Source organism: Lontra canadensis, unplaced genomic scaffold (genome assembly GCF_010015895.1).
Source record: "Lontra canadensis isolate GAN:19392208 unplaced genomic scaffold, GSC_riverotter_1.0 scaffold61, whole genome shotgun sequence".
NCBI classification, from domain to species: Eukaryota; Metazoa; Chordata; class Mammalia; order Carnivora; family Mustelidae; genus Lontra; species Lontra canadensis.
In genome coordinates, this window is record NW_022631055.1 from 12,127,319 (window position 1) to 12,152,530 (window position 25,212).

Here is a 25,212-nt window from a genome sequence, read left to right on the forward strand (position 1 = left end):
TAGACTTTTTTTTTTTTTTTGGTTGAAAATATTTTTACTCATTCTACAAGTTATTTTTGTGTGATAACACTTAAGATAACACTTTTTGAGTATTTATTCATAGTGAGTTTATTCTTTTTTCCTTCTTTTAACATCTTAATTTTATTTTATTTTTTTCATATTCCAAGATTCATTGTTTATGCATCACACCCAGTGCTCCATGCAATACATGCCCTCCTTAATACCCACCACCAGGCTCACCCAACCCCTCACCTCCCTCCCCTCCAAAACCCTCAGTTTGTTTCTCAGAATCTACAGTCTCTCATCTTTCATCTCCCCCTGTGATTTACCTTCCATTTACTTCTCTTCTCCTTCTCCTAATGTCCTCCATGTTATTCCTTCTGTTCCACAAGTAAGCGAAACCATATGATAATTGACTCTCTCTGCGATTTATTTCACTCAGCATAATCTCCTCCAGTCCCCTCCCTGTTGATACAAAAGTTGTGTATTGATCCTTTCTGGTGGAGGCATAATACTTCATTGTGTATATGGACCATATATTCTTTATCCATTCATCTGTTGAATGGCATCTCAGTTCTTTCCACAGTTTGGTGATTGTGGATATTGCTGCTATGAACATTGGGGTACAGATGGCCCTTCTTTTCACTACATCTGTATCTTTTGGGTAAATTGGGTACTATAGACATTTTAACAATATTTGCTCTTCTAATCCATGAGCATGGAATGTCTTTCCATTTGTTTGTACTGTCTTCAACTTCTTTCATTAGTGTTTTCAGAGTACTGGTGTGTCACCTTCTTGGCTAAGTTTATCCCTAGGTATTTTGTTATTTCTGGTATAGTTGTAAATGGGATTGTTTTCATAATTTCTCTTTCTGCTGCCTCATTATTAGTGTATAGAAATGCCACAGATTTCTGTACATTGATTTTGTATGCTGCAAACTTGCTGAATTCATTCATCAATTCTAGTAGTTTTTTGGGGGATGGATAGACCATATTTTATTCATCCATTTATTACAGACAATTGGATTATTTCCCCTTTTTGCCTATTATGAATAGTACTTCTATGAACATTTGTGTAGAAGTTCTTATGACAAGTTACATTTCTCTTGGGTGTATGTAGCCATATAGGAACTCTATGTTTAACTTTCTGAGGAATTGCCAGACTGACTGTTTTCCAAGTTGGCTGAACAATTTTACATTCCTACCAGCACTGTATAATGTTATCTGGGCTTTTTGCATTGATATTCATCAGTAAAATTGGTCCACAGTTTATTGCATTATCTTATTTAGATTTTAATATCACTGATATGCTGGCTTCTTGAAAGAATTTAGAACCTTTCTTATCTTTTGAACCATCTAATCTGGCTCACCCTAAGTTGCTACCATAATGCTAGATCAGAGCAACTTTTGCCCTATTATTCTGGAAGTTATGACTTGAAGTTGGCAACAAATAGTGAAATTTTTATATTAAAATGTGCTTGAAAGTTCATAAGTTTAAAAATGAATGAAAAAAGAAAAATGAATGAAAACATTAAAAAATAATTAATTTTGTGATTTCACATTTAATGGCACATAGTTGAAATTCGTTATGAAATTAGAGCTAATTCTAATTTTTTATCATCACTTTGTTTTACTCCCATGTAAATTAATCAGCTGTCATTATTATAGAATCAGAGATATTTGGAGTGGGAAATATAATTAGTACCTTTCATTCCAAGATTTCAAAACCCTTTACCAGTCCTCCCTAACCAGTGTAGAATATATGGGTCACCAACTTAGGGGGTCCAAATGTTAGGCAAATCTGTCTTCCTTTTGGACGCTGAAATAAGTTTATTTCAGCTAAAATAGAGACAAAAACACAGACCCAGAGAGGAGGCTCAGTTTTAAAGTCAGTCCAGAAATATATAATAAGCTAGAGCTATAGCTTTCAAACTTCAGTATGAGAATCATATGTAGAACTTGTTATGACACATTGTTTGTCCAGGCAAATTTAATTCTCTGGTGTGATGAATGGGGACAGGCTGAATTTAGTTCTCTGGTGTGATGAGGCCCACAAACCATTGCATTCAGGTGGAGGGAGGAGGTCAATGGGACAGAGTACATAAAGGGATTTCTGAGGTTTATAAGGCAAAGTTCTATTCCTTGGTCTGGGTTTTGGTTACAAAGGTATTTGCCTCATAATTAAGGCATATATTTGTTTCACATAGTTTTCTGTTTCAGTGTTTTATTCTATAATAAAAAGTGTTGGGTTTTTTGATTGTTCTGAAAGCTATATCATGGTTCCAGGGAAAGGGAAAGAGGTATCCAGGCCTGAATGAGAGCAGAAACCAGTGAGCAAATACGGAGGGCATTCTGGAGAATTGACTGTCTGTGGGCACTAAAGAAAGGTGGAGGATTAAGAAAGCAGTTTGGTACATGCTGCATTTGTGTGGTTGTAGGACATAAATGTGTGCTCTCTATGTGACAGTAACTAGCAGGTGATTAAGAAAGAAAGTTCAACAAAGCTGGAATCATCAAGAGAGTATGGTACTGGCACAAAAACAGACACATAGATCGATGGAACAGAATAGAGAGCCCAGAAATAGACCCCCAACTCTATGGTCAACTAATCTTCGACTAAGCAGGAAAGAATGTCCAATGGAAAAAAGACAGTCTCTTCAAGAAATGGTGTTGGGAAAATTGGACAGTCACACGCAGAAGAATGAAACTGGACCAATTCCTTACACCACACACAAAAATAGACTCAACATGGACTTAACACCTCAATGTGAGACAGGAGTCCATCAAAATCCTTGAGGAGAACACAGGCAGCAACTTTGACCTCAGCTGCAGCAACTTCTTCCTAGAAACATCACCAAAGGCAAGGGAAGCAAGGGCAAAAATGAACTATTGGGATGTCATCAAGATCAAAAGCTTTTGCACAGCAAAGGAAACAGTCAACAAAACCAAAAGTCAAGTGCCAGAATGGGAGAAGATATTTGCAAATGACATATCAGATAAAGGGCTAATATCCAAAATCTATAAAGAACTTATCAAACTCAACAGCTAAAGAACAAATAATCCAATCAAGAAATGGGCAGAAGACATGAACAGGCATTTCTGCAAAGAAGACATCCAGATGGCCAACAGACACATGAAAAAGTGCTCCACATCACTCGGCATCAGGGAAATACAAATCAAAACCACAATGAGATACCACCTCACACCAGTCAGAATGGCTAAAATTAACAAGTCAGGAAATGACAGATGTTGGAGAGGATGCAGAGAAAGGAGTACCCTCCTTTCTCTGTTACTTTCTATGTTACTATTCCCACTACACTGTTAGTGGGAATGCAAGCTGGTGCAAGCCACTCTGGAAAACAGCATGGAGGTTCCTCAAAAAGTTGAAAATAGAGCTACCCTATGACCCAGCAATCACACTATTGTGTATTTACCCTAAAGATACAAATGTAGTGATCTGAAGGGGCACGTGCACCCAAATGTTTATAGCAGCAATGTCCACAATAGCCAAACTATGGAAAGAACCAAGAACCTAGATGTCCATCAACAGATGAATGGATAAAGAAGATGTGGTGTGTGTGTGTGTGTGTGTGTGTGTGATGGAATACTATGCAGCCATCAAAAGAAATGAAATCTTGCCATTTGCAATGACATGGATGGAACTAGAGGATATTATAATGGGTGAAATAAGTCAATCAGAGAAAGACAATTATCATATGATCTAATATAAGGACTTTGAGAGGCAGCAGGGGGGTGTGGGGAGTAGGGAAAGAAAAAATGAAACAAGATGGGATCAGGAGGGAGACAAACCATAAGAGACCCTTAATCTCAGGAAACAAACTGAGGGTTGGGGGCAGGGATAAGGTGGCTGGGTTGTGGACATTGGGGAGGGTATGTGCTATGGTGAGTGCTGTGAAATGTGTAAGCCTAATGATTCACAGACCTGTACCCTGGGGCAAATAATACATTATATGTTAATTAAAAAAAAAAAGGAAAATTCAAATCTCAGGAAATGTGCTGGAAGATTTGGAGATCAACCTGGAGAGATTAGAGCAGAACTATGGAAACTGGAACATAAAAGAAGATGGCTAAGAAGAGAATCTTAGAAAATATCTGTTTGGGGGCAGAGTAATAGGGGCCAATCAGGGATACAGAGAAGGAGCTGGATACAGGAAGGCTGATGCCAGGTGGATTGGTATAAAACCATTCCCTGACAGAAGCAAGTCCAGGAAAGAATGTCAAGGAGGGGGGACCAGCAGCAGTATAGCCGCTGCAGATCACTGGCAACTTGTAGAGCCGTGCTCATGTCTGCTGTGAGAAAGGTTGGATTGCGAGGGCAGGGGAATCAATGAGAGTAGACTCCCCATGCCAAAGTGTTGATGGTGAACCGAAAGAGCCAAGTAATATGTGTAGCAAGAAGAAGCAGAGTTGAGGGAAGAGGGGAGCATGTTGGCAGCATGCCAACACAGCCAAGGAAGAACTAAGTAATATATGAAGTCAGGGTGTGATTTGATGGAGCAAGCTCTAGAGTGCTGCTTCTCAAGTATGGTCCCCAGACCAGCAGCATCAGCACCACTTGGAGATTTGTTGGAAATGCTGATTGGCAACCTGCACCCCAGACCTACTGAATCAGAAACTCTGGGATTGAAGCCTGGAATCTAACAAACCTACTGAGCATTCCGATGCATGCTCAAGTTTGAAAACCACTAAGCTAGAGGGAAAAGGGGAAAAAAACTGCACATAGTTGGGAGGGCTGTCCTTGAAAGGATGAGTAACCCTACTTGTTTGAAAGGATGAGTAACCCTACTTGTTTTCAGAGGAGAGGCAAAGGGAAAAGATGAAGAGGGAAAAGATACCAGATAGCCCGAGGCTCGTGGTGAGGTCATCTTAAAGAACAAAGCCTTGGAATGTTGGGGAGCTAAAAAGGAGGGTGCCCATATCCAGCCTCCAGATTCTTGCCTCCTATACAGTGTGTCTAAGATTTAATTCCTCTTCCTCTCTCCGGTCCCAATCCTGCCTTTAAAATCACATTCCACCTTCCACCTTCTTCAGCATACCTTCCCCAACATGACAATCTGTAATTATTTTGTTTCCTTTCCAAATAAGACTGTTTCCTTTGACTATTTTCATTTTGTTACTTAGAAACAGGTCCTCTTTGTCCTATCCTTCACTGCCTCCAAAGAAGTGCTGAAAAGCACTGTGGTTGGGCTGGCTCTCAAGGTAGGAAATCAACAGGTTAATGTCCGCTCTCATTCTTGGTTTTCCATTCTGGATTTAGATTCCTTTCCCCAAGTATCTAAAACACTATTACAGAATCTTCTAGCATATGGCATTGTGAAACTCTAGAAAAGATCAGGAAAAATGGAGGGACAAGTGACAAATAGGGAAGTATTTGAAAGAAGAGAAATGATTCCCCAGTTTATGTAAACACTATCAGTAACTTGAATGGACCCTCTGTAAGGGTGAGCTAAAACCAAACAGAGACTTTGAGTAGTAAGATACAAGAAACTGTGGGAAGGGCTCCTGGAGCCTGTTGCAAGGAAGAATGCCTATAACATTCTACTCCCCACTGCTGCTAAAACAGCTGAATTTTTTGTTTTTGTTTTTGTTTTTTAAATAATCTAAGCTCATTACATTTGGCTAGCATAATCAAGAATTGTATCAGTACAGTACTTTTGCAAAACACAAGGGATGACCTTTCTAACAACAGAGTTAAAAACTATGACTCACTCCCCAATGAGGAGTCTGCAAATATAATGGTAAACAAATATTAACCGTGGGAATGTAAGAAAAGAAATGCCTTAAATCTGTAAGGGGAGAGCTACCTGTGAGCACCACAGTGAAATACAAATTAGATTAAACATGTTTGATGTTAGGTTTTATTAGAAACTTAAAACAGAGACTTTTGTTTGAGAGAGAGAGAGAGAGAGAGAGTGTGTGTGTGTGTGTGTGTGTGTGTGTGTTTTAAGGTAGGAATCCTATCAGAAACTGACTTGGCTTTGCATTTCAAGTCGACCCTTCAAAGTCAAAGCCAGAATGAAAAAATCTAAGTTAATGCAAGAGTAAAGAAAAGGAAACTAATATTTATAGAGCCCTAATAATTCATTTTCATATATTCTAGCTCATTCGATTCTTTATCGTTGTGCAATGCAACTAATGTCTGTTGCAGATGAAGGCCATGGTACTCAGCATCTCCCAGCCCTGCTGGCCTGTAAGTTGGCCTGTAAGTGATGGAGCTAGTATTCAAACTCAGAGCTTTCTAGCTAGCTGCAAGCCCAGCATTCTTCCTGCTGTGCAATATCTGTTAGACTTTCTAGGTTTGCCATGCCTATAGCTGTTAAGATTTTTCTAAATCATGAGGAATTCTGTGATGGTGATTGATTTTGTATTTCTTTCTGTAAAATTGTACTTTGCTTTGTAATGAATTTCAAACAGAAATATGATTTTGACATTGTGGTAAATAAAATGGAAACGATATACACATTTTACTTCAATGTCAATATAATTATTGGTAACACATGGGCATGATTTGGGGGTTAGAAGAACCATCCTTTACTCATCTTTGCATCTGAATGTTATGCCTTAGATTGTAAAGTTCACATAGGCCAAGGGGCCTAGTAGGATGTTTGCAGACACCTTGCTCTCTTTCAGAAAACACTTCCTTTTTAGCTTTTCTTTAACAGTTTATTGAGGTAAAATTGGCATCCACTAACCTGTATGCATAACTTTACAAGTTTTAAAAATTGTGTACACCTCTGAAACCATCACCACAGTCCAAATACTGAACATGTCTCTCACATGTAAAACTTTCTTCTTGCCCTTTGATAATCCCTCCTTTCTGCTTCTTGAAGTTTCCTCCCTCTCCATTGATTTGTTTTCCCTCACCTTATGTGAGTTTATATTTTCTAGAGTTTTACTTTTTTTTTAATTTTTTAAGATTTTATTTATTTATTTGACAGACAGAGATCACAAGTAGGCAAAGAGGCAGGCAGAGAGAGAGGAGGAAGCAGGCTCCCTGCCGAGCTGAGAGCCCAACTCAGGGCTCCATCCTAGGACTCTGGGATCACGACCTGAGCCAAAGGCAGAGTCTTTAACCCATTGAGCCACCCAGGTGCCCCCTTTTTAATTTTTTTTTTTAAGATTTTTCTAGAGTTTTAAATAAATGAAATCATTCAGTATGTGCTTTCAGTTAGTAAAAGTATTTTGAGATTCATCTATATTGCTAGAAGTATCGATAGTTCTTTCCTTTTTATTCCAGAGTTGTGTCCTATGTACACTACAATCTGTTTCTGCTTTCACCCTTTGATGAAATTTTGGGTTGTTGCTAGTATGGGGCTGTTACAAATGAAACTGTTAAGAGTATATATGTCCACACATGGATATGTGGATATATGTTTTGTATGGATACGTGTTTTCACTTCTCTGGGGTAAATACCTAGGAGTGGAACAGCTAGATCATATAGAGGCACATAAGTAACATTTTAAGGAAACTGACAAACTGTTTTCCAAAATGGTTGTACTTATATTCCCATCAGTGGTGTCAGAGAGTTCCATTTTATTTTATTTTATTTTATTTTAAAGATTTTATTTATTTATTTGAGAGAGAAAGAACATGAGAGGTGAGAAGGTCAGAGGGAGAAGCAGACTCCCCATGGAACTGGGAGCCTGATGCGGGACTCAGTCCCAGGATTCCGGGATCATGACTTGAGCCGAAGATAGTGGTTTAATCAACTGAGCCACCCAGGTGCCCTCAGAGAGTTCCATTTTGACCCCATCCTCACCAAGACTCTATATGGTCAATCTTAAATGATAACCTTTCTAATAAGTATATATTGGTATCTCATTAGGGCTTTAATTTTAATTTCCCCATTTACTAATGATGTTGGATATCTTTTCATGTGCTTATTTGACACTTATATATCTTTGGTAGAGTGTCTATTCAAATGATTTACCCACTTTTTTCTTTTATTTTTTATTGGGTTCCTTGTTTTCTTATTTTCATACTCTGAGAGTTCATTAAATTTTTTCTTAGGTTTATATGTAAGCTTTATATGACCCAAGCTTTTATCAGATATATGATTTGCAAATATCCACCCCCCCCCAAGGTCTGTGGCTTCTCTTCCCATTCAACTCATAGCATCTTTCAAACTGCAGAAGTTTTTAATTTTAATGAAGTCTAATTTACCAATTTGTTCTTTTATGGATCATGCATCCTGTGTCATATCTAAGAAGTCCTTGTTTGACCCAGAGTTAAAAAGATTTTCTTCTGTGTTTTCATCTATGAGTTTTATGGTGTTAGTTTTTACATTTAATTTTATGATCCATTTGGAATCAATTTTTTTTTAATGTGGTACAAGATACGTGTTAGAGAACTTTAAAAAAAAAAAGTGGATATCCAAATGTTAAGACACTATTTGTTAATAGTGTTAATAGTTAAAATTATCCACTGAATTACCTCCATTTATTTAGGTCTTATTTAATTTCTCTCAACTTTTGTCAGAATTATCTCTAAGTATTTCATATTTTATGTTACTAATAGTTTGAGGTTGTTTTTTTTTTTTTTTTTTAATTTATTTGACAGAGAGATCACAAGTAGGCAGAGAGGCAGGCAGAGAGAGAGGAGGAAGCAGGCTCCCTGCTAAGCAGAGAGCCTGATGCAGGGCTTGATCCCAGGACCCTGGGATCATGACCTGAGCCGAAGGCAGAGGCTTAACCCACTGAACCACCCAGGTGCCCCACAGTTTAGAGTTTTTTAATGTTTTAATAGGGAATTAGAAGTTACAATTTCCAATTATTTGTTGCTTATGTGAAGAAATATAACTGATTTCTGTATATTGGTCTTGTATTCAACAACCTTGCTTAACTCATGTATTCTGCTTGCTTTTTTTGTGTATTCCATTGGATAGCTACATAGATGGTCAGGTTTCCTGCTCATAGAGACAGTTTTACTTCTTCCCTCCCAGTCTCGATGACTTGTTTTTTCCCTTGTCTTATTACACTGGCTAGAATCTCCAGTGCAATGCTTAATAATGAGAGGAAACATCCTTTCCTTATTCTGATGCTTAGGGAAGAAGCATCTAGTCTTTCACCATTCGAGTATGATACTGACTCTGGGTTTTCATAGATGACTTTTTTCAGGTTGATGAAGTTCCCTTTTGTTCTTAGGTTGCTGAGAATTTTTATCAGTAGTGGATGTTGGACTTTGGCAATGCACTTTCTGCACTTATTGAGATGATCATATGGTTTTTCTTTTCTAGTTCATTAATATGGTAAATTATATTGATAGAATTTTAAACATTAAATTAACCTTCCTGTATTCCTAGGATCAATATATAGATACATACTTCTGTACCTATAGATATTCTATTATATATTTATATTTATTAATGTGTATATATTTATATTATTTTTACATTTATAAATATATTTATATTTATTAATATATTTTATGAAAGAACTTTTATATTCCTTATTATCATGTTACTATCTGTAGAATCCGTATTGATGCCACTTGACTCATTCATGATGTTGGTGATTTATGTCTTCTCCCTGTTTTCCTAGTCACTCTGGCTAGAGGTTTATCAATTTTATTGCTCTTCTCAAAGAACCAGTGTTTGGTTACAGTGATTTTTCTCTATGTTTCTGTTTTCTATTTCATTTATTTCTGTTCTAATCTTTACTTCCTTTCTTCTGGTTATGTTGAGTTTACTTCTTTTTTGTTTGTTTGGTTTTTGTTTTTGTTTGTTTATTTAGCTGGTAGCTGAGTCTATTGATTTGGACCTTTCTTTTCTGATATAGACATTTAGTGCTATTAATTTCCACTCTATACATCCCACAAATTTTATATGTTGTATTTTCATTTTCATTCAATTAAAAATATTTCTCAATTTCTGTTTTGATTTCATCTTTGGATGTTATGTTATTTGTAAGTGAATTATTTACTTTCCAAATATTTGGAGATTTTACAGAAAATATTGATTTCTAATTTAATTCCATAGCGGGGAGGAACTTCTTTCTTTTAGATATTATTTATTTATATATTTATTTGAAAGGGAGATAGAGAGTGGGGGTAAGAGCAGAGGGAGAGAGAAAAGCAGACTCCATGCTGAGTGTGGAGTCTGACACAGGGCTTGATCCCACCGCCCTGAGATCATGACCTGAGCTAAAACCAAGTGTTTGATGCTTAATGAACTGAGCCACCCAGGTGCCCCAGGGAACATATTTTTATATTACTGGAATGCCTTTAAATTTGTTGAAAGTTAAAATATGATCCAGAAAATGTATGTTTTGGTAAATGCTCCATATCTAGTTGGGGAAAAAAAAGATATATTCTGCTATTATTGGATGGAGTGTTCTATAAGTATCAATTAAGTCATGTTGGTTAATAGCAGTGTTAAAATCATCTATACCTTTGGTTATTTTCTGTCTAATTCAATTAATTAATGAGAAAAGAGTATTGAAATTTCTCATTATAATTATGGTTTTGTCTGTGTTTTCTTGCAGTAATACCCATTTGGGCTTCGCATTAGAAGCTCTGTTACTCAGTTTGTAAATATTTAGAAGTGTTATATCTGCTTCTTGAATTGCTCCTTTAACATTGTAATGTGATCCTTTTTACATCCGGTAATATATTTTGCTCTGAAATCTACTATCTGGCATTCATATAGCTGCTCTGGCATTCTTTTGACTAGTGTTGCTTGGTATGACGTCCGCTTTTAATCCATTTGTGCTTCTCATTTAAAATACATTTACTTAGTAAGCCACATATACTTCCATCTAGCATTTTAATCCAGTCTGACACCCTTTGCCTTTTAATTGGGGGACATTTAAACCATTTTCACTTAGTACAAGTACTGATACAGTTTGATTTAACTCATTTTGCCTTTTGTTTTCTGTTTATGCCATCTGTTCTTTCTTCTTTTCATTTTTCTCTGCCTCCCTTGATTAAATGAGTAGATTTTATTATTCTAGTTTTTATCCTTTATTGACTTATTAGCCATAATTGTGTTTAGTTGTTTTAGTAGTTGCTGTAGGTTTTATAGCATACATCTTTAACTTATCACATTCTATCCTCAAGTGATGGACCACTTCAACTACACTATAAAAACCTGATCATAGTATACTTCTATTACTCCCTCCCAGTCGTTATGCTATTGCCCTCTATTCTACTTATGTATGTCTTATAAACCCTGAAGTACTTGTTATTTAACCAGTCAGCAATATTTCAAACAAAGTTAAATAATAAGAAAAAAAATCTTACATATTTGCCCATGTAGTTACAAATTTTAGTTCTCATCATTTCTTTCTGTTGATCCATATTTTTGGCTGGTATGAATATTCTTCTGCCTGAAGGACTTCCTTTACATTTCTTGTGGTGTAGGTCTGCTGGTGATTAATTTTTTTCAGCGTTTGTATGTCTGAAAACATCTATTTCATCTTTTGGGTGGGGGGGAACCCAACACAAGGCTCTATCTCATGACCCTCAGATCATGACCTGAGCTGAAATCAAGAGTCAGATGTTTAGCTAAGTCACCCTGTTGCCCCCAGGTATTTTATATTTTACCTTGTTGGAATCTGAATGTTTTTCTATTCCTGTAAATGTTTCTAAATTTTGTTCTGGGTCACAGCTAAGTTATTTTGAAATAATTTAAAATAAGAAAGGGAAAAAAGAGTAGAGGGTATATGCAAAGAAGTAATTAAAATGATTGGCTGTGGGATGTAAGCTGGGTAAGGAGGGAAGATAAACGTTATGGAAGAGAGAGACAGACATGGTGATGAGACTAGCAGATTGTTGGCCAGGGACACTGAAGAAAGGTTGGGATTAGAGTATCTTCTGGAAGGGATGAGCTATGAAAGGGCTGGTCAGAGAGTAGGTCAGGGTTTCAGTTATTTAAAAAAAAGAGGAACAAATACGCCATACTGGAGCCAATCTGTGAACTGCGTGTTACTGACCTGCAATGAAGTGAGTTCAGAAATTGAAAGGGAATGTTTTGGAACACTACTGTGATATCCAAGCATATGATCGGTGAACTTGTGTTTAGAATGTCTTGGCTTTTAAAATCTCAGTTGCCTATCAATTTTTACTCTATTTTATGAAACTGTCAGTTTGCAACAGATTGAATATAAACAACAACAACAAAAAATCTGGTCCTTCTCCACAACTAAAGTACTGCTTTAGATGATCGTCACGTGAGTTATCTGAGAAGAGTGGAGGGCAAGGTCTTTGGAAGAGAAGAGTTAGAAAGACCAGCTCCTTGAATATAGAAGTCACCGTCAACCTTTGCCTTCCAAGAAAGAAGCCCTCCTGATTGCGCAGCTCCAGGGGGCAGGCTTCTCATTGTATACTACGTGAACACCACCAAGACAGAACACAGTGTGAATGGTGCTCTGTTAGTGTTCAAGAAGGTGGCTGTTGTTATCTCCATTTTACAGATGGGAAAGCAAACTCCAGGTTCACACAGCCAGTAGCAATGAGTCGAATGAGTGAATGGGCAACCAGTGCTGTCTGCATAGATAATTTTGTGGTGATGTGTTCAATCTTTTCTACCTTAAGAAATTCACTAGCACTAATGTTTATTAGTGTACATGGGAAGAACTTTTGGACTTACCAAAGTAAGACTTATTTTTGTATTCAAACAAATGGCTTTTCACTCTGGGAAAATGTAGAAGAAATAACCCACCAAGGTAAGCAAATATAACTGGACAGGGTAGGATATGCTCACTCAGATTGGTTTTAAATAATAATCAAAAGAGAAAAGAGGAGCACATGGGGCACCTGGGTGGCTCAGTGGGTTGAGCCTCTGCCTTCGGCTCAGGTCATGATCTCAGGGTCCTCCTGGGATCGAGTCACGCATCAGGCTCTCTGCTCAGCGGGGAGCCTTCTTCCCCTCTCTCTTTCTGCCTGCCTCTCTGCCTGCTTGTGATCTCTCTGTCAAATAAATAAATAACATCTTAAAAAAAAAAAAAAAGAAAGAAAGAAAAGAGGAGCACAATTTTACTTTTCTGAAAAATAGCACTGCAAATCAGTTTTGATGTGAAGAGATCATTATTAAATCATTAAAATACTTAAAGATGGTAAAATGCTAATCATCACAATTATTAATTAAAAGTAAGTCAGAATCTTTCATTGGCTCCCTAAGCACAACTAGACATCTTAAATATGTGCTATTAATTATTGTTGTTAATCTGAGGTTTAAGACCTGATCCTCTTTTGGGAGACTAAGTGTCAGGATGGGTGAATTTTTAGATGTGCCTAAAACGAGGACTACCAAATGAAAGTTGGCTTTTTTTTCTTCCATCTTGCCAAATCACTCATTTCGTCAATAAGAAATGCAAGTGACGTGCAGGCAAGATAGATATACGCTAAGTTTCAAATAATTTCTTTTTATAAATTTGCATTCCAGTCAGATGGGGAATACTTTGATCTCAATATATACCTCATGATGTTAAGAGTCTAGACTCATTGTAATGACTATGGTTCATCTACAAAAAAACTATAAAAAGACTAGCACAAGCTTAACTATTGTATCTAAATAGAGAATTCTTCCTCTTCTAGATTTGAAGACTAAATATAATATAGAGCAGACAGTTCCATCCCTAGTTTTTTTTATTATACCTTTTGAAGTAATTTGTATATACCTTTTAAATAATTTCAAGTGCCACAAAAAATAATGTTAATAGCTCAAAATCAAAAGTTAAAAAAAAAACCTAAGTATAATTTTTTAAAATCTTTTTCTCCTCAAGCGTTTTACGATGGGATAATGAGACAGATGTCTCTCAACTGGAAGGACATTTTGACATTGTTATGTGTGCTGACTGGTAAGTACATAAAAATCATAAAACTCCTGTTAGGAAAAATAGCTTTGCTGGAGTAATTGGGCTGTGCTGCTTTGCTGACGGCTAAGCAAAGTCAACAAATGAAGCACAAAGCCACCTTAACCTCAACAAATTAATATTCATCTCCCTGTGACAGTTACAAGGTAGTCTTCTATCACACAGTAACTTCTACCACATTATTTCCCAAAGATTGATTTTGAGAAGCATTTCCATTTTCTGGAATTGCCTCTGTTTCATGCTTGACGTATCAGTAAATGGACGACTTAGGCAAATTGCAAATAATTATGGCTCAGAGAGGAATAGTCTGGAGAAAAAGGAGTTTATCAACACAAACAGCTCAATTAGCTTACTTCTTCGGAGAGATCTGACTATTGATATAAGGGAATATATGTATATGTGTGTACATACACATATGTCCCCCGACAAATAAACATATTTGTGCAATATCTTTGGGGAAATATCTTTTCTTAAAATGTATGTTTGCTATCTAAATTTTCAGTGTCTTCAATTAAGATATTTAATTATACACAAAACAGGAATTATAACATTACATTGTATTGTTATGCAAATAACATTAAAATCTCTGTCAGGTGTCTGCCTTTAAAAATAATTTACATTAGATATTTTGTCTTCTCATTTGGCTCAGTCTACTTACTGTTAATGAAGTCTGATCCTAAGTTACAGGATAAATCTGTACCAAACCTTAATAATTATTTCAAATAATCTTAGGTATTTTCTTTCATGCATGTTGACTAATAACTATTTTAGCATACGGAAACATTGACAGTTCAAAAGTATTTTCTCTGTTAAGAGTAAGATCTTATTTGTAGTTTCATTATGTTCTTACAACACTTGAGATTGAAAATACAAGTTCAGATTCTGAAGAAGTTCTATTGTATTGATTAACCCAATTATAAGATCCAGAACCTGGAGAAGACTTTCCCTAGAGGGAAGTTAAATGAAATTTTCAGGCAGTCATTATTATTACTATTTTAAATAAAACTTTCAATAGGTAACTCTTCTAAGTAAGTCATTGGAATCAGATTTGCTTTCTTTTTTTCTTCTGAAAAAACACTCTGTGGAAAAGAAGCATTCTGTTGTATTTCTAGCTGAGATTTCCTAGCTTTCCATGGCCCTTTTAATGTCTTTGTACCCCATTTCAGAAAAACCTTGTTCCAAAAGAGGGAGAAACAGATTTTGGACTCATCAATGATATTGTGCCTCATGTTACATCCCTCATCTAATCAGAAATAAGGAGCTAAAACCTCACCATATGATTTGAGCAAGTAATTTAGTAAATGCCTCTCCTCACCAAATATGAGAAAGGATCCTCCAGGTTTCATTGCACAGATGAAGATAATGCTGGCAGGATTAGGTCAGATTAAGCACGGAAGTCAGATCAGAGAGCAGCAGAAAAGAGGGAAGGAGGGCAGCATCTTCTTGGAGGTTTAAGCGAGGGTCGCATGCATGGGCTCCAGATATGCGGTGCAAGTCAGGTCTGGCCAGGAGATTTCGAGGTAAATGTGTCCTTCACATAAATACCAGGACAGCCTGGCTTTGTCAGACCTTGTGTCATGGACACTCACACCATGTCATCCTATTTGTACCGGAGAGACAAGCAGAGGAAGTAAGATTTAAGCTCTCTTCTGATTAATGTTCTCAGTTAGGTTAAAAATAGCCACACAACATGTTTGAGAAATAGTCCTTTTCCCCTAGCGCACGACAGGGTCACGGACAACTGATATCCATAGTGCATATTCAGTGAAGGCTTTCGTTACAAATACGTCACGGAATACAATGTTAGATGGACACACACACACACACACACACAAGCACACATCTGGTAGCTAGGTGAGAACTTACAGATTCAAACGAACTAAGTCCACCAAGTTTTATTTTATAAATAGCTTTTCTATGCGTGAGGTGTTAAGTTGTTTCCCCACCCCCCCGGCGTCCTAAGTGCCAGAATGTCAGCTTGTTTATAATTTCCCATTTGTAAATATGAAACATTAAGCTACTCTCAGTGCAATGGTGATATTATTTCCAAAAGAAATGCTTTGGTAATGGTTTGTCTTCATATTCACAGGGATGGGTAAGCTGCTTAGAAACTTAGAAAGCACAGTGATATTTCTAAGATGCATGTCGTGCGCACAGCAGTGAAGCTCCGGCTCTGGCAGCTCCTTATGTCCTGTCGGTTTGGTGTTTCTCAGGGAGTTATTATGTGGGTGCTGTCCCTAGAAGATCATGCTGCATTTTTTTTTTTTTGAACAGTGTCATAGAGGAGGAAAAAAAAAAAAAACAGAACAAAACACAAAAACCCTCTCTTTGGACACTACCTCCAAGATGAAACCCGAAATCCTCTGTGGCAGAAACAGGTGCCCCACGTAACTCATGATCACACAGTCTCACACCGCCCTTCCGTTATTGTCAGTCAGTGAGATCTGGATTAGGCCATAGGAATATGGAGCAAGAGTTGGAGTTCAAATATTAGGTACATGGATTAAATTCCTTATTGAAGCATTTCCAGCAAGGGTGGCATTGTCCGATTCTCTGAATAGCTAACCAGTGGTCCTGCTTGATCCCATTTACATGAAAACAAGCTCTATTCACAGACCTATTCCAAATCCTCCTTGTGGTTCAAGTAAAATGCACATGATTACAACGAGCTGGGTTATATGTTTATGTTTTTAAATCATTCATATATTCATATATTTACATTCAAACATTCATAAGCCCGTGGGCTACGGGGGAAATGACTTATTTCCCAGAAGAGACAGGCTTCTTAGTTCACATCTCCATTTAGGAGCTCCACCAGATTATAAAATAAAGAGGAGAGCTGCGAAAGCTAGTCATTATTTTACCATTCAGCATTTTTGACAATGAAATACAGTTTTATGGTTCAACAGTTCCTAAATAACTTGTGAAATGTCAATTTTGAAATAAACACAAGGAAAAAATCGAGGTACAGCCACACCTGCAAAACGATGCTGTTGACAAACATCAAAATATTAGAATATTTAACCACAGGTGTAGGGAAAAAAAAAACGGCCTATTTAAGTCCCTTGGTTGACTTATTTAACATTGAATTTCATGTAAGAGTTCCTTTTTGCTGGAATGCAGTCCAGCCTTGTCCTTGCTGAGTTTAGGATAGCAAGTGATTGTTAATTTTCAGCCTGCCTTTCCAGACTCCTGTTCAATCACAATAATCTGAGTCTGGAAGTAAGGTGTGTGTGTGTGTGTGTGTGTGTGTGTTTATCCAAGGGACACTTTCAGTGAGTGTTTGATGGCTTTCCAGTTTATTGTAGCTCTGCAAAAATAAACATGATTCTGTACATTTGGATTCTCTAAAGGCTTGGAAAGCAAGTCTGAAATGCAACCCATAGCCTGATGCACTGAGCTATACCACATCAGCATGCACAGTCTGAGACTTTGTGGAGAAATGGGGGAAGGTTACATCACTTCACTGGCTCTCTTAGTGTTTTTGGACTAACTATGTACTGTGGATCATTTCTATTTCCTATTATTCTAAATGATGAAGGAAGCTTGGTTTTTAAGGTATTCTTCTGGAAGGATTTTTTTTTCCAAAGCAGTCTCTAGAATTTCTTCTTTTTCTTCCCGATGCTGTGATCATGGGTAGTTCTAGGTCACAACCTATACACCTGAAAAACTCTTTAATGCAAAGGCAGCCATCCCTTTCATCCCTTACCTGAAACTCAGTCCCAGAGAAGATAAACAAGCTGCCAGAGACCTGGCACCCCATGTGGGAGCCCCAAGGGAGACCAGACCCCTATCGGTCCCAGCTCCACAGTGATCGGTTGATAAATACTGATAGAGGCCTTTCTTCTCCTGAAAGTTTAATCTAGAACAGTGAATTTAACTTAGCACATTTCACCTTCAGGATGACATAGAGGCCCCCTTTCTGCGGATGCTGGCCGAGAAATGCCTCCTTGTCGCCTACACTAATTAATTTCCCAAGGAGTGGAGTGGGGAATGCTCTGAGCTCTGCGTGACACTCTGACTGATTCTAAGGGAGGCGGTGAAAGTGTCCTGGCACCTTCCCTTTGTCATGAAATCTGTGATTCATATCCATGGAATAAAGCGAGAGTTGATGCCACAAGTGCATTATATAGAGGGTTCTGTGTGTGTGTGTGTGTGTGTGTGTGTGTGTGTGTGTGTTTTAATAGCCAAACTAGATTGACTGTTGATGTATTTTGATCAGTAACAGAAGGGAGAGTTGCAATGGTATCTCCATTCCAATCAGTGACCCACTCAGCCTTTTAAAAATAGATCCACTTAAGCTACTGTTGTTCTCTGAGCCCATTAGGACTTATTTAAGGGGTGAATTTTCAGGACATTATTTATCACTCCTGCTAAAGCACACTGAAATTGCTCATATGACATGTCCTACAAAGTGTTGTAAATTCTGCTTCGGAGCTAAGTAGATAGGTGAGCTTATTGGGATTAAAGACTTATTAGAGAACTCTAAGAATTGCTTTTGGGAAATTTGATTTGGAAGGATAGAGTGGACAACATCATCATTCAAATAACTGTGTTTGGAATAGGTGCATGGGTGTTGTGTCACATTCTCCAGTGACCTGCAATGTTAAGATCTTTGTCACATCACCGACATTGAGTGAAAATAGTACTGCATCAGGTTATGTTTTAAGCTCAGTTTTTAAGGGGCTGATTATTTCCAACAACCTTACCAGCTCCTAGGATGCACAGATTGAAACTGAAGAGTGGTCTTTTGCTTAATGTTATATATTCCAACCAGCCAGGTCCCCAGTGGACCCGAGTAACTGACAGAGATATTTTCCTGCAGTGATAGTCTTCTTAAAAAACAAAACCAGAGGGGCGCCTGGCTGGCACAGTCAGTTGAGCATCAACTCTTGACCTCAGGATTGTGAGTTCAAGCCCCATGTTGGGTATAGAGATTACTTGAAAATAAAATGTTTAAAAAAAATAAAGCAGAATTCTTATAATTATTAAAATTTAAGATATTATCATCCTACTAAAGAGTGAGGTATATAGCCCTGAAAACTTTAAAAGACACCTAGATAGAATTTTATTCCTTTCTTAACAATCTTTAATGACTATTAATCACTGATTAATATGACTTAGAGGCAAATTTTTATAGCATTTGTATTAGATATAGTCTATACTCTAGGATTTAAGTATTGTTTGATAGAAGGATGGGAAAATTTTCCCCTGGCACATCATCAGGGTATCCTGACTGCCGGATGGAGTTGGGATAAAGTTCCCATTCTAGACATGATTTCTAGTTCCTCTTAAAAGCATTCTTTTTCCATTGCTCAAAGCATCCTTTATAGAAGAACCTTCTACCGAACATGCCACAGTGAAACCCAAGCTCTGACTTCTTGGCAACTTCTCATAAGCTGTTCTCCCCACTCCTCTTTCTTAAATGAGAGAGTTGGTTGGAAGAGAATCTGATTAGGCAGCTAACCCAACCATTGATTCTTCCTTAACAGTACCAGTCAAGGAGTGTATACACCCTGTTTTAGGGTCGTTGAAACCAACACTCTACATAGGCTGCTCAATTTCAAAACCTGTTGGCCTGCTAGTCAGGCAATAAGCAGACACTTATGGCGTCCTTCTAGGTACACATGCTGTGCTAGAACTTGCTGTGCATAGGTTATTAGAGACCAGAAGCTCTTTGAGGATGGGAACCTTGTTTTTTTCCTAGCTTGTCTCCAGTGCCTAAAACAGCCCATAACATGTAGCAGGTATTCCACAAATATTTGTCAGCTAATATGTATGATTGACGTAAGGCCCACTACTGCTGCCTAAGTAGCCCTTTATTGACCAGGAAACTGAGGCCTTGTGTGGAGGCTACACCTAGCAGAAGGGTCAGTCAGAGTGCTGTTAAACCCCACCTGCAGTGTGACTCCACTCAGCAGCTCTCCTACTGACAGCTCATAGCTCCCCTTAGCTCAGAGAAGGATGAGGTAGGGCCCTAGAGTAAGAGGTACTTACTCATGCTTTGTCAGGAGCAGGGAGAACAAGGCAGAGGGGCACACAGCAAACTACAGCATTAGAAGTGGGAGTAGAAGGGCTCAGGCCCCTCATGGGATGGCTGATGCACAAGGCTGCTAAAGCTCTGCCCCACGAGTCCCAGACAAGGGAAATCTCCTCAGGCTTCCAAGATGAGGCCTGGTGAAGACAGACTCAGATGGACCCACCAGAGGGGTGACAGAGCACTAACAGAAATTCTCAAAAGACCAGAGGAGAAAGATGAAAAATCACAGTGAAATGGAAAAAAAAAAAATCAACATGAAGGTTAAGGGAGAGAAAACCCCAGAGTTGCCATGGCCTCTGTGTTATCTAGCCCAAAACTGGTCTTTGTTCTTGGAACTGTTTACTCCTGGGTCACTGGTTGAGTCTGACCTCACTATTGCTCCTGGCCACCAAAAACCATTGCTACCTGAGATCTGTTCCATGGTTTGGGCATCATAGGGCTGGTGTTAGTTTCTGGACGGTGACCTCACAGTACCCTCAGTGGACCAATGGCCCAGGTCTACAGAAACTGGGCTCTAATGATGGGAAGTGTTTCATCTCAACCAGATGATTCCCCCAAAGAGCAGCTTAGACATTGTCTCTTTAACATTAACACATGGCCCAGTCGTGTGTGAATCTTGGCCAACTGAATGTTGATGACTTGGCTTTGGTCGGATAACACTGACCACAATCTTTCTTTCTTCCAGTGAGACACTTGAATGGAAGGAAACAATTTCTCCCCTTTGGTGTTGAGTAAACATGTATAATTAGCTTTGTGCTTACCTCCATTAGTATCATTAGACTTGGAAACCCAGTTTAATCTGGATTCTGCTCTCTTCTCAATGTCAGCCTCTTTCTGGACCAGTACAGAGCCAGCCTTGTTGATGCAATAAAGAGATTACTCCAGCCCAGAGTAAGTATGTTTCTATTTTCTCCTGAACACTGGCTTCAGAATAATTAGTCTGTGCACAAAGATGGAGAGAGTAATGGAATGGCAGGATTAATGTCATGTAATACTTTAATACTTATTATGTCCAACTTCAATTGGGTCTTCTGATCTATCAGATTCTTTCCTAATCATAACTAGGAAACTTCTTACCCTTGGCCTTCTGATAAGGAACACAGTGGGTAGTAAAATAAATGAAACCGCTTCAAAGATAGTGTGAGATTATTTTTATCAAAGAATTTCTTGAGTCTTTTCCTTTGATAACAATATCTTCATATTAAAGTAGAAGTATGATATTGAAAGTTTTCTGTTGACTTCTGTCATTTTAAATCCCTTCAGTGGTAACCTTTGTCATTGGGTATTTATTTATTGCAAAAGAGTATTTTTTTCTTTTTATTTCTGTTTATATCAAAGAAAAAGGACTTCAGATGAATCTGTATATTAAAAGTTCTTTGCTTTAAAAGGAAGCCATTATTTACATATTATAAACATTAGGTCACAATGAAGCCAAGCATGGCATAAAATATTGTGCACATTTTTACATTTATATATCCATTTATGCCTGTGAGTAAATTACAGAGTTTGTAGCCACTCTTATTTTGTTGGGCTGTTACACTAAGCTAGGAGGTCCTGCAGCCTAACCGGAGAGTTAATATACATCTATTTAAAGTAAGAAAATGAGTTTAAAGCTCATGCATTAAAAAAAAAAAAAAATCTTATAAGTATGTAAGACTCTTGCTGTGCCATAGGAATTTAAAATAGGTTAACAATGTTAATGCAGTCTAAGACAGGAACTCATATTTATCTGAGAAAGGACTGCAGTGTGTGTGTGTGTGTGTGTGTGTGTGTGTGTAAAGTATTTTCTGAAGTTTTGTTTCAAAAGTCTTTTTCCGAAGGTTTGCTCTAGTCTTCTGACCTCAATGAGACTTAGAGACTAATACCTTTCAATCTTTCTTTTATATCTTTTTCACACTGAAGGTTCCCAGAGCAATTTGATAATCGTCCTTTGCCTTACACTGTTGCTTTTTATTTTGTTATCTCTGTATAGCTCAGAAACTTTAAATAGGCCTCTCAGAGGAGTAACCACCGCTTGGTAAGTGGTAATCAATTCAATTAAATTGGCCTTCTCAGTTCCCCCTGTGAGGTGGGGAGCAGGTCTTGAGGCAAGGAAGGGGCGCGCTCCGAGCTATTGATGGCTGCAGCTACGGTTGAGTGAGCAGCCCAAGTTGAGGGTCGAAGAAGGAATTGGGGGCCTCTTCATCCCCCCCGTTAACCTTGGGTGAGTCTTGTGAGCATTTGCAAGGTCAGGATTTTCAGAGAGGGCAGAGATTCTTGGACGTAAAGGCCTCTGTGAAAAATGTATCATACATAAATACAATGCTTTCAAGGACTCCCTGATCTCACGCTGCACAAACTGTACTTCACCAACACCCTCCAAAGCCTATTTGTGGCAAGTACTCCATTTTGCAGGGATTTGCGTGGTTTGCCTAAGATCTCTTATGAATCATGTGAGTGATTTAAAATACAGAACCCGTCCAGGCTGGGAATAGTCCGAAATGCAGATTGGGCTGGAATCTCTAGCAGCTCTCCCTTATCCTTTATTAAACCCTGAACCTTGTCTGAAGTGTGGCCGCACAGGACTGCCCTCCTAGTGACAGCTGATACTCACCCGTAGCCGGGAGAAGGATGAAGCAGGGCCCTGGGGTAGGTGGTGCTTGCTCATTCTATGTGAGGAGCCGGGAGGCCAGATCAGAGGGGCCTGCCCAGACTGCAGCATTCAAAATGAGAATAGGGGCCCTCGCTCGGGCCCCTTGTTGGTTGGCCACTGCAGAAGGCTGCCGGGTAGTCTAGCCTAAGGTGTCAGAGAGCTGCCATAAGAGAAGAACCCCAAGCTGTGAGTGGCACATGGATATCCTGAAGTGACTGCTCAGGACTCTCATCCCCATCGGGGGTTCTGGGGAGGCAGGCCACTCGCGCTCCCAGGGCCTTCACCGGGCGGGCCATCGAAGAGTCACATAGACTTGGCAGTGACCACCGGCAGCTCCATCTCCCGTGCCAGTGGGCCAGAAGGGTTCCCAGAGCTGGGGGTAACCAGAGGAAAAACTGAACCCTTCCCCTTCCAAGCTCTCAGGACCAGCTGTTCTGCTTCCAGAGGCTCTCCCCCTGCTAGTGCATGTATCGTGGAAATCACAGTCCAAGACTAAGGTATCATTAAAGGTTTACCCCATTACACTGAGAGCTGCTTTTAACATTCTCTTGAGTCCAAGACAACTCCTCCGTGGTGTGTGGCTTGGGTGCTATAAGTGCCACAGGACGCCCACAAAGAGACAACTTCAGGGGCTGCGCTGGTGGCTGCTGAGTTCTTGGTAATTCAAGGTTCAGCGAGTTCAGTGGCAGATACAGCATGTTCTCTGGGTGCTCTGGAAAAACGGCACTTCGGCCAAATGCTTCAGGTTCGCAGGAGGCCCAGTGTCTGCAGCTAGGGTGGAGGGCGGGAAGACTCAGAGGTATCTGCATACATGACCCAAGTCTGCTCTTGCTAGCAAGGCTCTCTGAGCCGGAGCTTCATCACGTCGGGGTGAGGGAGGAATAAGTCCTCACTCTGGGCCAATGTGCAATAGTTATCGACGTGAATGCCTAGCACAGCGCCTGGCACACAAGGTGCGTTCCAGAATGAAGACTGCTTCTTTTTTTTATCACCGCCATAGCTAGTCAGGGTTAAGCCACATGAGACACGCGTCCAAAGGACCTCTTCGGCCTGGCTGACAGGAGGGCCGAGTTCCAGGCCCAAACTAGCACTATCAGGCTCTGGAACTACCTCTCTCACCCTGTGTTCTTCTAAGTCCTCCTCACGGCGGGAAGGTATGCTTGGACCCTAGAGTCCGCAAGCTTAAGGTGCAGATCTGGGCTTTGCCACTTGTTGGGTTCCCCCATCTATAACACGGGGGGGATCAAGCCAATGTGTCAGAAAGCTTTAGCGCATGACAGGCTCCAAATCTGTGTTAGCTCTTGTCACCTTGAAAAAGACCCAGAGAAGACCATGGGGAGTACAGAATACAGGGGGCATCTTCCTTGCAGAAATGCTGTTGGGGGTTGGGGATACACTCTTCTATAGACACAGACTTTGGTGGCTTCTGCATACACCTGGGCATGCTGCACGTCCCCTGCACCCGTGTTCTGCAGGCCTTCATCAGCCCCTCATTGTCCCCAGAGGACTGTCTACTTGGATGGAGAGGACACTTTTTACTGCAGACAGAGCAAGCGGGGAGCGATTACTGCTGGAGGGGAGAACAAGAGGTTTCAGGTGCCCAGCTGGGGGAAGAAACAAATCTGCCATTTGGGGGCGTGTGGTTCCTTGATGTCTAGCTGAGGCAAATCAGTGGTCTGGAGTCCTACAACCCAGTCACAAAAAAAGTATATGGAGAGGAGTTGTTTTCCTGCTTTTTCCTTTTTGTAATAGAGTCATGAGGGAGGGGGACCAACCCCAGAGAAAGCCTAGCCACCAAGGTGGGCTCCTGGCTTGGCTTGGATCCTCAGCCACACGGGTACCTGTGGTTGCTGAGTCACTACAGGAAGCCCCAGATTTCAACAGGAAGTGTTTGCGGCCTGCCCCACATGGAAACGTTCCTCAACTTGCGGGTTGAGAGTAGCTGTGAAACTCTTGACTTCTGCCAGACTGCTTACAAGGAACTTTCTAGCAAACTCAAAAAGGCAAAAAGAAAAGAACAGGTACTAAAAAGGAATGAAGTCAGCAAAATTTACTTATTCCAAGAAGCAATGTCCCCCCCCAATCCCTGCCCCTCGCCGCCCTGCAACCTTTTTCCCTCCCGTGAGTGGCTCCGTGTTGCTGGTGATTGACAGGTAACCCCCTGCTGTTGTGTTCTTTAAAGAACATCAGCAGTGTCTGATATCAGAGGGCCAGAATGTAATTTAAAATACAGCCACGGCAACCTGCAAGTTGAACTTTAGCCTGGAAATGACAACCAACAAATGGTATCCACTAATATTCCTCTGAAATGGCTTTCGGTGTGGGGAAGGACACCAAGCCAGCTAGACGGTGTGAATTTTCTCAGAACCATTAAGAAATGGATGGAGACGCAGTGCTGACAGCTCTCCAGCTGGTTGCTGCGAACCAATCGTCAAGTATTCAAAAATATCACCTTGGAATTCATTTAACCTTTAGAAACTGGCCTGAACTAACTGCCACATTCCTGTAGCCTCACCCGGACGCAAGTAAGGCCACGAATGTAAATCGTGGGCTCTGGTTTTAGAAGAGCAGAGAGATTTCCTCCTTTTTTATTTTTATTTTATTTTATTTTTTTAAAGATTTTTATTTATTTATTTGACAGACAGAGACCACAAGTAGGCAGAGAGGCAGGCAGAGAGAGAGGAGGAAGCAGGCTCCTTGCTGAGCA

General features: G+C 39.5%; 1 protein-coding gene across 3 annotated transcripts in view; it reads left to right on the forward strand.

Moving 5' to 3' along the window:
* The window catches only part of CAMKMT (calmodulin-lysine N-methyltransferase), a 395,402-nt gene that overhangs the window by 358,348 nt on the left and 11,842 nt on the right, over positions 1 to 25,212 (forward strand). For 2 of the 3 annotated variants that reach the window (XM_032877978.1, XM_032877976.1), the window contains exons 8-9: positions 13,744 to 13,818; positions 20,701 to 20,764. In XM_032877978.1, the coding sequence (XP_032733869.1) occupies positions 13,744 to 13,818; positions 20,701 to 20,764 (139 nt within the window). The remainder of the gene's footprint in view (positions 1 to 13,743; positions 13,819 to 20,700; positions 20,765 to 25,212) is intronic. The other variant, XM_032877977.1, reaches the window with a different exon arrangement.